Source organism: Suricata suricatta, chromosome 1 (genome assembly GCF_006229205.1).
Source record: "Suricata suricatta isolate VVHF042 chromosome 1, meerkat_22Aug2017_6uvM2_HiC, whole genome shotgun sequence".
NCBI lineage: Eukaryota > Metazoa > Chordata > Mammalia > Carnivora > Herpestidae > Suricata > Suricata suricatta.
Window position 1 is genome coordinate 175,294,793 of NC_043700.1, and position 10,200 is coordinate 175,304,992.

A 10,200-nucleotide genomic window follows, 5' to 3' on the forward strand; every position below is an offset into this window, starting at 1 on the left:
GAGGTCCCCGAACTGGTGCACGTGGATGGCGCGGCTGGCGTTGTTGGGCCGGGCCGGGAAGCCCTCGAGGTCGAAGAAGGCCTCGAGCCGGGCGCCGGGCACCTGCTGCCGGAAGAGCACGAGGCCGCTCACCCGGGGCTGCGCGGCGTCCAGCGTGGCCGACGGCTGCACCTGGCAGGCGGCGTGGAGCGCCGTGTCCTGGCCGTCGCCCGCCGCCTGGCGCTGCGTCAGCTCCTGCCAGATCGCCGTCACTTTCTCGTGCATGTCTCGGATCTGCGCCGCCGTGCTGGAGCCGAGATCGTCCGGGTCCGGGTCGGACCAGGCGCGGGAGGCGCGGGGCGCCAGCAGCAGGTAGGCACACAGCAGCGCCAGCGCCAGCATGGCCGGAGTCGGGGACCTGCGGGCACCCCCAGGAGTGGGGCAGAGCGAGCCTTAGTTTCTGGTGACATGCAGCCTGGACCCTGTCGTCAGGGTCTTCCTCCCCCAGTGCGCATTCCTGCCTTCCGCCCCGTGCGTCTCTGGGCCTACTGCGCTCAGGGACCTGGGTTAGGTGCTGTGCTCATAAAGATGGATTTGACACAATCTCAGGCAAGTCATGGGGATCGTTTTGAGCCACCAGGGTGATCATGGTCCTCTCAAGTCCTGTGTGCATCACTTGGAGGGAGTCATGGGGAGCATCTCAGGGCACGTGAGGATGGCCCTTCCAGACCTCCTCCCTTCCCTGATCACCCCACTTCATCCCCTGCCATGCTCGCTAAGCATCCTCCTGTCCAGACCAGCTAAGACTCGCTACCCCTCATTCCCGGTCCTTAGACTAGCCGTGCCCTCTCTCTGAAGTGTCCTAGCCCCTCTTCTCTGGTGTGCACAGTAGACTTGAAGGCAGAAACTCGGTTTTCCTCACCATCTGCCCCAGCACCTGGGCCCACACCTGGCTGTAGGAGACATTTAATATGTGATTGTTGAATGAGGAATTCACTGAGGGACAGCCATGTTCTCCAGTCCTTCTGACACCATCCTGTGATTGAAGATGGATGAGATCTGTGCCGGGGAAGGACAGAAGTAGTGCCCACCCCACCGGGGGGAACTCCAGGAACGTTTCCCTAGAGGAGATGACATTTGAACTTGGTCTCATACGACAAGCCATCCTGGAGCGGAACCAGACTGGAAACTCATTTCAGGCGGGAGGCACAAGCTGACCTGTTCACATCCTGTGAAAGGACGCAGTCCAAGGGATGGGGGAGGGGGGAGATTCTGTGTGGCTGGAACATGGCCCCTATGGTCAGGGAGGAGGGAACACAGATCCAGAGCTGAGGGCCTGGGTTTGCGCCCCTCCCCCACCCGGGGTAGGCGGGTAGTTGGGGGTGGGCTAGTGCTGCTGGAATTGTTAAAGCAGAAAAGGGAGTGATGAGATAGTTTTTAGTTTGCTGACCTGGCAGGAGAAAGGATATGGGCTGGTCTTTGCGCATGGAGGGGACAGGGGAGAAAAGCCTAGAAGAGATGGAGACACAGAGAAGGAGAAGTAGAGACAGCCGGAGGGAAATGAGTTGCATAGTTGCAGCAGCCGCGACCGGAACAAGATGGAGGCCGCGAAGATGGAGGGGCATGGATTTGAGAGACATCCTGGATAGCACTGCCAGTGGGGAGGGAGAGGGGGCGCCAGCAGCCCAGCAGGTGTGTGACTGAGTTCCCAGCAGGAACTCAGCAGGGGAGACCGGGCTGGACCGATGGACAGAGGCCCTGAGTGGATGGGAGGAGGGTGAGTTCAGCCCCGCCTGCCTGAGGTAAGAGGCTGGGCGGTGCGCAAGGGGGGTGTTTGGTAGACATTTGGAAACACAGGTCTGGCACTTGAAAAAGGCGGTGTCACTGGGAGGGTTTTCAGAGTTGGCTGCACATCACATTCTGGTTCTTAAAAGTCACGTGGCCAGGCCTCACCCAAGAGCTTCTGAATCAGTGGGCATGAATTATTATTTTTGTAAAGCTCCATCAAAGCTTTATTCTGAGCTTTAGAGTCAAAACACAGATTCAAATCCCAATTCTAATGTATGCTAATGGCGATATTGTGGGGAAGTTCTGGCGCGGTCTTAGCCACCTGTAAAATAGGGTAATGTCACCAAGGATCACAACGAGGATTAAATGAGATATGTCAGGCTGTTTGCATATTTTTAAGTGTGTCCTCAGGGATCAATTCTTTCTCCAGAGAACTGGTTTGCAGGTCAAGTGCACTTTCAAAGGTCTTCTCCAGCCCCATAGCAGGTACCTTTTTAAAATCAAACTCTAGGGTTGAGCATTTAGTCTCTCCATAATCATTACAGAAAGGCAAACTAGTATGGCGATTAAAAGAAGGGATTCTGTCTGAAGCCTGCCTCTGCCACTTATTCTCGAAGGGTTTGGTTATTTTTACTGCGGAGTTAGCCAAGAAACTGCTGGAATGAAAATGAGTTGGGCTCCAGCTCTTTTCTGAGTCTCAGTTTTGTTTTGTTTTTTATCTGCAAGTGGGGATAATAATACATACCTCCTGGGCTGGTTGTGAGGCTTCAGAGAGACAATTCAAATTGCTAACATGTATCCAACAAACGCAAGTGCTATTAAAAGGCACTTGGTGTGTGTTAATTCATATGAACCCCATGGGGTAAGTGTCATTGTTATCCCCATTCTAAAGCCCAGAAAACTGAGGCACAGAGAAGCAAGTGTAGCCTCCGAGGTCACACAGTAAATAGCTGAGGGCAAGGTTTAAAGTGTGTGGTCCAAGCCAAGGTTTAGCCACCACTGTGAACGGCTCTCAAGTTGAAGACGCTTAGCATAGAGCCTGGTTGGTAGAAAGTTCTAGTGTATGGCAACTCGTAGCCACCGGAGGGAAACTGCTGATAGAAGTTTCAGGACAGGGGCGCCTGGGTGGCTATTAAGCATCCAACTCTCATTTTCAGCTCAGGTCATGATCTCACAGTTTGTGGGATCGAGCTCCGTGGCGGGCTCTCTGCTGACGGCATGGAGCCTGCTTGGGATTCCCTCTCTTTCTGTCTATTTCTCTCTCTGCCCCCACCCCTGCTCATGCTCTCTTTCTCTCTCTCTCCTCTCAAAAATAAATAAATAAACATCATAAAAAAAGAAGTTTCAGGACAATCAGTTGAGAGATGCTATCGAAGCCATGGCAGAAGATGCGGTGCCCAGGAAAGGCTCCCAGGATGAGTGGCAGGAAGGTAGGACATATGAAGGGAACCACCACCTCAGACGTGGCCTGGTATGGGGTTAGCACCCTGGAGCGCCAGGGAGCGAAGGGCAAGTAGGGGGCCATCGGGGGCCTCAGCCTCAAGCTGTCCACTGTCATTGCCTTCCCGACCCCTGCTAGCAGTCCTGCGCCTCTGGAGGCCAGTTGGAAAACTCTTCCTTAAAAACAGAGCAAAAAAGCAGATTGCACGGGGTGTGTGTGGATGAAGCTTTCTTTTTTCAAAACTGGTTGGGTAATAACTAACCTTTTAAGGAGATTCTTTTCTCTTAAAAGAAAAAATTCTTCCTCCACCTCAGGTGAGCCATGACTCTTGGGTTCTCAGCCTTGACCTCTACTTCCTGAGGCCAGTCCCCACAAGGCTCACCCTTCCCACACACGCACAGGTGTCCCTGATACTGAGCTGTGAAGAACCAAGCGGTTTTGGGGGTGTGCCTGGTCTGGAAGGGAAGACAGGTCATTGGAGAAAGAGGACAAAGGCAGCCCCCAAGCCTGTGCCTCCCTCCTGGGTCTGGCTCTGGGAAGCCAGTGGTCCTTCTGACACCTTCCCTGTGTTCCAGTTCCTTAGCTCACTCCTAGCAGGCCGTGAACCTGAGCCACCGGGCGCTCCCCTCTGTCCCTCTGCTAACTGAGCAAGTGTTTCTGCCGGAGTAGGTCCCAGAGCGGCGGCCTTCCTCACTCTGGATTGCTCACTCCTAACACTAAAGTCCACTGGGACTGGCCTCCGTAGTGCAAAGGACAACAGTTCCTTTCTCCCCCAGGCCTCCTTCACCCCCCTCCCCACCTCCCCCATCATCCCCTTCAGAACAACCAGGTTCTGTCATTAAATGTGTCTCTCAACAAGACGATCGATCGATCACTTTTCCAAGAAGAGCCTCAGTGCCCCGCCCCGGTTTCAAACTCTTAAAAAACACCCTCTGAGAAGAAGGAAATGAACTCCAACTTGGCACCCACCTTTCCCGCTCTTCCAAGAGAGCTTTCCTGCTGAGAAGTGGGGAGCAGCACCCAGCGGTCCAGAAGGCAGGCTGACTCCCTAGGCAGGGCTGTTTGGGAGGGGAAGCCGGCCCAGGGGAGTGGTCACGGCAGGAAAGAAGGCCATTGGGCTGACTTAGGGACCGAAAGTAGGCCATGTCCCTCGTTGTGGAATTGCCTCACCTCCTCCTGACTCCACCCTCCCCCGTCTCCACCTCCGCCCTCCCCAGCCCAAGGGTTCTCTGGCCAATGATTCCTTCCTGTGACTTCACTGATTTGTGCAGACGTAGGCAGTGACCTTCAGCGGGCAGCAGGGGGATAAGTAGACAGAAAATAGCCTGTTTGGAGAGATGTACAATGGTCTCTTTCTTGAGCGGGCCTTTTGCTCTTCCCTGATTTCCTCAGCTGTTGGCTTATTTTTGCTCGATGCTACCAAGAAGGAAATGAGCCCCTTGCGGATATGTGTGGTTTCGTCCCGGAGCCCCTGAGAGGTGAGAGGCAAGAGGGTGGGGGCCGTGCCCTCAGGCTGGCCCAGCTGTGTCATGTCCTGACTTTGCTCCCCCACCAGTTCCCCCCAGGACCTCCCTTTCATCATCTGTAAAATGGGGATATGATGTCAGGCCGGCGGCTGGCACACAGTCACATTCATCAGCAACCATCATCACTGTTGTCACTTTATTATTAAAGTTATAGAGGAGTCTTTGAAGAGTATGTGGCCCAGGGGACCGGGAGTCTTTTCCACCCCCGGTGGCCTTCCTTCCTTTGCTACTATCATCTTTTCTCAATCACAGCAGCACTTTCCCTGAAATAGAAGCTTTTCTCTCCAGAAAAGCACACATGGGAGAAGGCAGCCTTGACTCCCTGCTTGTCCACCCTCCAACCTTCGTTCCTTCAACAAATGTTCTGTGGGTGCTCACTCTATGCTGGGTGTGGGCCCCTGCCCTCTGAGGGTTCGTACTCTGGGAGGGAACATTGGTGTCAACAGATCCGTCCAGTACAGAGTGAGGAGTGAGGCTGGAAAAGGATGGACAAGCCCTTAGAGACCCAGACACTCGCCGTGGCCGCCGGAAAGCTTGTTCAAAATCTAGACTTCTGGGCACCACCCGGGCTGAGTGAATCAATTGCCAGCTTCCTAGTATCATTTGTTTTTCTAAAGCTGGTCATTCTGGCGGACAGCCAGCTTCAGGACCTTCTGTTCCTCCTTCTTTGGCAAAAGCATCTCAGTTTTCTGCACTTTCCTTCCGTGCAGGTGGGATTGACTCCATCCCTCACTTCAGAGGTGGGCTTGTGACTCATCCGAACACGACATTGGTTCCAACATGATTCATCAGAGCCTGTGAGATGCAATGCCACTTCTACTGGGACTTTTGGAAAGACTAGAGTTATTGCCACTTCCTTACCCCCACTGAGAGAGAACCCATCTGAAGATTGGGCCAACGTGGAGGGAAGTGGAATCAAAGTTGAGCAAAATCTTGACTCAGGGGCAGAGTTTGCACCCCTGGATCTAGCCGTATCCAAAGCTCTGTCTTTTAGGTCATCAATACATTCTCATTTTGCTCAAGTTGTTTGGGTTGGGATTTTTGAACTTGGCACTGAACACTTTGCGAAACACCTTCCCGTATAGTATTTTATGCAATGCTTGCATTAGTGGCGTGGGACTGGTATTAATTTGCCCACTCGCTAGATAAGGAAATGAGGTTCAGAAAGAATAAGTAATGGGCCCAAGGCTGCAGAGCTAGAAAATGGCAAAGTCAAGATTTCAACTTAAGACTCCGATTCCTAAGTCTGCCTCCCTAATCGGTACACTTTACTAGCTCCGAGCCTGAGATGAAAGAAAAAAACAACAGGTGAGTCTACCCCCCATAGCTGTCGCCTCACATCAGAGACTGCCTTGCAGTGACACACTGCACTGCTGACCTCTCTTTCTTTTCACATCGGTTAACGTCTAATACAACAAAAAAGTCAAGTGAGTGTTGTAAAAGCAGCAGTATTAGAAAATGCACTCAGAACTACTCCTGTCTGTGTGGAAGAGATCTCTGGTAGAGAACTTTGAACTTCTTTTGTGCAGGGACACCAGTTATAGTTTCCTTTGCATTGTGTTCAGAAAACCCATAGACTAAAATTCCACCAGGAAATAAAGTGGTTCCCACAAGGAGAAAACTTCTGAAAGCAATAATTAGAGTTTCAAGGTTGTGTCCCTAAAAGGCCAGATTCTGTGCGAGGACAGTTTACTCAGCCTGAGAAAACTTCCGAATGTGTCTTGCTCCTTGAGGTTGGCCCAGAAACCCCAGGAAGAGTGGCAGCGGAGTCAGGGAATGACATAGCTTAAGTTTGGATCTTGGTCATTTTGTCCAAACACATAAGGGGAATATGGCAGCCAGGAGGTCCCTGTGAGTAAGATTGGGCAAAGAGGCATCATTCTTATTCATAGTAATAAAATAATAACATCTAGCACTTATTAAGGTGGCTCTTGTGTGCCAGGTTCTTGTTAAGCAATTTGTATGTACCTTTTCATCCATCTTAATAGCACTGCTCCTCAGTGAAGAAGGGAGAGTACATTCTGGGTCCGTGGCGTATTCTGGCAAGTTCCCTTTTCACTGTGAACGTGTCACCCTTCTGTTCACAGGTCAGGACAATGTGTGTGAATCAAAAGGTAATGAAAGCGAGTCAGAACCAGGACCTTCTCAACTAATTACCCTTGGCTGGCCATGTGAGGAGAATGACCAATGACAGGACGTGACAGCGGTGCGTTTTCCGACCAGAAGGTTAGGGTGTGTGAAGCAAGTTACTCTCAGGAAAGCACCAGAGTGAAACCCTTCTAGGCAAAGTCCTTCATGCACTCTGACCCCGCCTCCTGTTCCCCTTCCTGCCCTTATCTGTGGGAGGAAACGGGTCATTCCTGCTTTGCCGTCTGAAAACAAGATAGCAGTGCGAACAACCAGAAAGCACATCCGGCATGGTGCCTGTTTCCTCAAAATAATTGTGCAGCACATTCCTAGTGGGAAAAGGGAAGAATTTTCAGCTTACTTTCTCATCATTTTCTTTAAAAGAACACTTGCCGAGCCCAACAGCCACAACTGCCCCTCCCTCTTCTTGCCACCCCCACTGGACACTTGCTTTCCCGGCATCCCTTTCACCAGGGTGTAGTCATGGGACCCAGTAATGGGCAGTGAGATGCAGAACCTGATGGCGCTTTGGGGAAAGCTTATATTTTCATTATAAAAGGGGCAGAAATGATTGGTGCCTCCTGTTTCCTCTTTCTCTTGCCTTGAATGTGGGTGTGATGTCTAACAATGTGGTAGCTACGTTGGGGACTATGTGTCGACATGAGTGAGAACAAAAGCCAACATGCCTGGCATGCAGGAGGGGAAAGATGGAAAGAATCTAGGTCCTCAAAAACCTCATTGAAAAAATGGTGAAGAAAAGAAGAGAAAAACTAAAGCAAAAACAGTGCCCCATTGAGCACCTTAACCAACACCAGACCAGCTCTAGGCTTCTTGTTCTAGAAGAAAAGAAACCTCGGTATGTTTTCCTATTAGTGGGTTTCTGTTATTTGCAGCCAAATTCATGCCCAACTGATACCGTTATATGCCAGACTCTTTAGTGGGCATTATGACTATGAATTTATAGAAATCATAGCCTTACTTCAAGCAGCCAGTAGTCTGTTTGGAGACATTTGTATATGAGAGACCAAAGTATCCGCCCTATGTCACTCCCATAGTTTACAGATAAGGAAACAGACTCACAAGAGTTGACTTGTCCAGGGTCATACCTACCAGGCACAGAGGAAGGGCTCATGCCCAGGTGGCTGAGCTATCAGGCTCTTGAACCTCACCAGTTCTGATGCTCCATTGACCATCTCTTCACTTTTCCCGTGCTGCCCCCCTCATACACACACACAGCCTGCCACCTCACCCTGAAGAAGCAATACTCTCCTCACTCAAGTGTGGCCAGCTTGGTTCAGTCCCTTCCCTACACATCCCTAGAATGACCAGACTAACAGAAAAGATGGGCAGAAAAACTCCTAAGGGGCTTGTGCAAAAAGCACAAACATCCCAACATGTAGACTATAACATCTAGAGACAAAGGAATATTCTCTACTCCTAGGATTATGGAAAATTGTTGCTGGAAGGAGCTATAGAGAAAAGAGAGGTCCTCTGACTCAGCTTCTGTTCTAGAAGAGAAATTAGAAAGTCTAAATGCTGACAGGATTCAAAAAGCCTCAGAATCAAGGCCCAGGAACAAAAATAGGAAAGCGGCCATGTGATTCATTCAGAAAATAAATCCAGTATAGTTCTGGCTCTTCTTAACTGATAGTTCCAAATGGAGTGGGTTGGAACTCCCATCACAGCTTCCAAACCACTGTCGCCCATCAGGCCCACTGATGGGAGCAGCAGCATCTGGAAGATTGGAACAGTTAGCGTCCTTAATAAGTTGAATTAATCTCGGAGCAATCTAATAAAGTAATGAACCTCCTCATAGTGCTTCTGGGCCCTGACCCAGCTGTGCAGGGCACCATCTTGCCCTTTCTGTAATGAACAGGAGAAATAGAGTTGGGTCCTATGACATTCTTTTCACAATGGAGAGGTAATAGGATACGCTGGTGGTTCCAACCAGGGACCAAGGTGTCGAACTTTTTGAGTGTTTCCCTCAACTTTTGTCTATCATGGTGTAAGAAGCTTTTCACATTGATCTTTCTCCACAAAACTTACATCAAATGCAGTTTATCTCTCATTAGCCTATTTCCCTCAAAAGCCAAGGCAAAAGATATGGGATCTAACTATTAATTCAACTATTTCATTTTACTTATGGAGACATGTTTTAATAATCAGAGCCTTGTTCTGGTTGGGTTTTATCTACCAGAATAAAGTTGTCTTTTCATTTGTGAGTATGTATTCATTATATAATCACTGGTATAGACTTGGAATTGCTTTTATAGGTAAGAACAGACATTTGTAAAAGAAAATGGCTATGCATAGCCTGAAACCAACCTCTCTCTTTTTTAATTTTAACTCTCAAAGTTAGACCATCTCAAACAGAAGTTGACTATTTACTATAACAGGAATTGAAAACTCAAATGCCTATGGGGGCCAGACAGGCGATATAATGAACAAAATGGCCCAGATACATGTCCTTTCCTTTTTGTCTTTGAACACACAGCCTTCTTGTTTACACTGTGTCTTCATTTTGTACTGGACATCTTTATCTGAAGAAATATTTGCAGCTCATTGAAAAACGGCAATGCAGCCCTCAGTGCGTGGGTGGAAGAGAACATGCCAAGTCTATAGGGGGTTAGAGCAACCATATGGGAATGCAGCCCATTACCGCCAGATCTTCCATTTCTAGAGATGCCAGAGATTCAGATTTCGATGTGATAGCTCTCATTTTTTAAAAAGCAGTTCAGGGTCGCCTGGGTGATTCAGTTACTTGAGCGTCCCACTTCAGGTCAGGTCCATGAGTTCAAGCCCCATGTGAGCCTCTGTGCTGACAGCTTGGAGCCTGAGGCCTGCTTCAGTTTCTGTGTCTCCTTCTCTCTCTGTCCCTCCCGTGCTCATGCCCTGTCTCTCTGTCTCTGTCTCTCTCTCTTCAAAATAAATCAACATTAAAAAAATTTTTAATTAAAAAATTAAGAAGTAGTTCATTAGCGTTATTTGCTGCCTAGAGGAGATATATATGAAATATAAAGACACAGATAGGTTGGCAGTAAAGGGATGAAAAAAAGATACCCCAGGCAAACAGTAAACATAAAATGAGCTTAGTTGTATTAATAGCAGATAAAGTAGATGTCAAGACAAAGACTATTGCCATAGTGCAGAAACTGGACAGTTCATGATGATAAAGACACATTTATCAGGAAGATAATAATTCTCAGTGTTTATCTATCAAATAACAAAGATTTGGAATATATTAAATAAAAACAAAGCTAAAGAAAGAAATAAAGAAACCCATAATTGTAGTTGGATATTTTTAACATACCCTCTTATTAGTTGATAGAAGAAATAGAC

General features: G+C 49.0%; 1 protein-coding gene across 1 annotated transcript; it reads right to left on the bottom strand.

Annotated features, from left to right (window-relative positions):
• Positions 1-4,324, bottom strand: SOD3 (superoxide dismutase 3; the record flags this gene model as incomplete). Its single annotated transcript, XM_029952274.1, has 2 exons — positions 4,178-4,324; positions 1-397 (listed from the first exon to the last, which is right to left on the bottom strand). A coding segment is annotated over exon 2 (381 nt), but the record flags the coding sequence as incomplete, so codon positions are not given.
• Between the last annotated feature and the right edge of the window lie 5,876 nt (positions 4,325-10,200).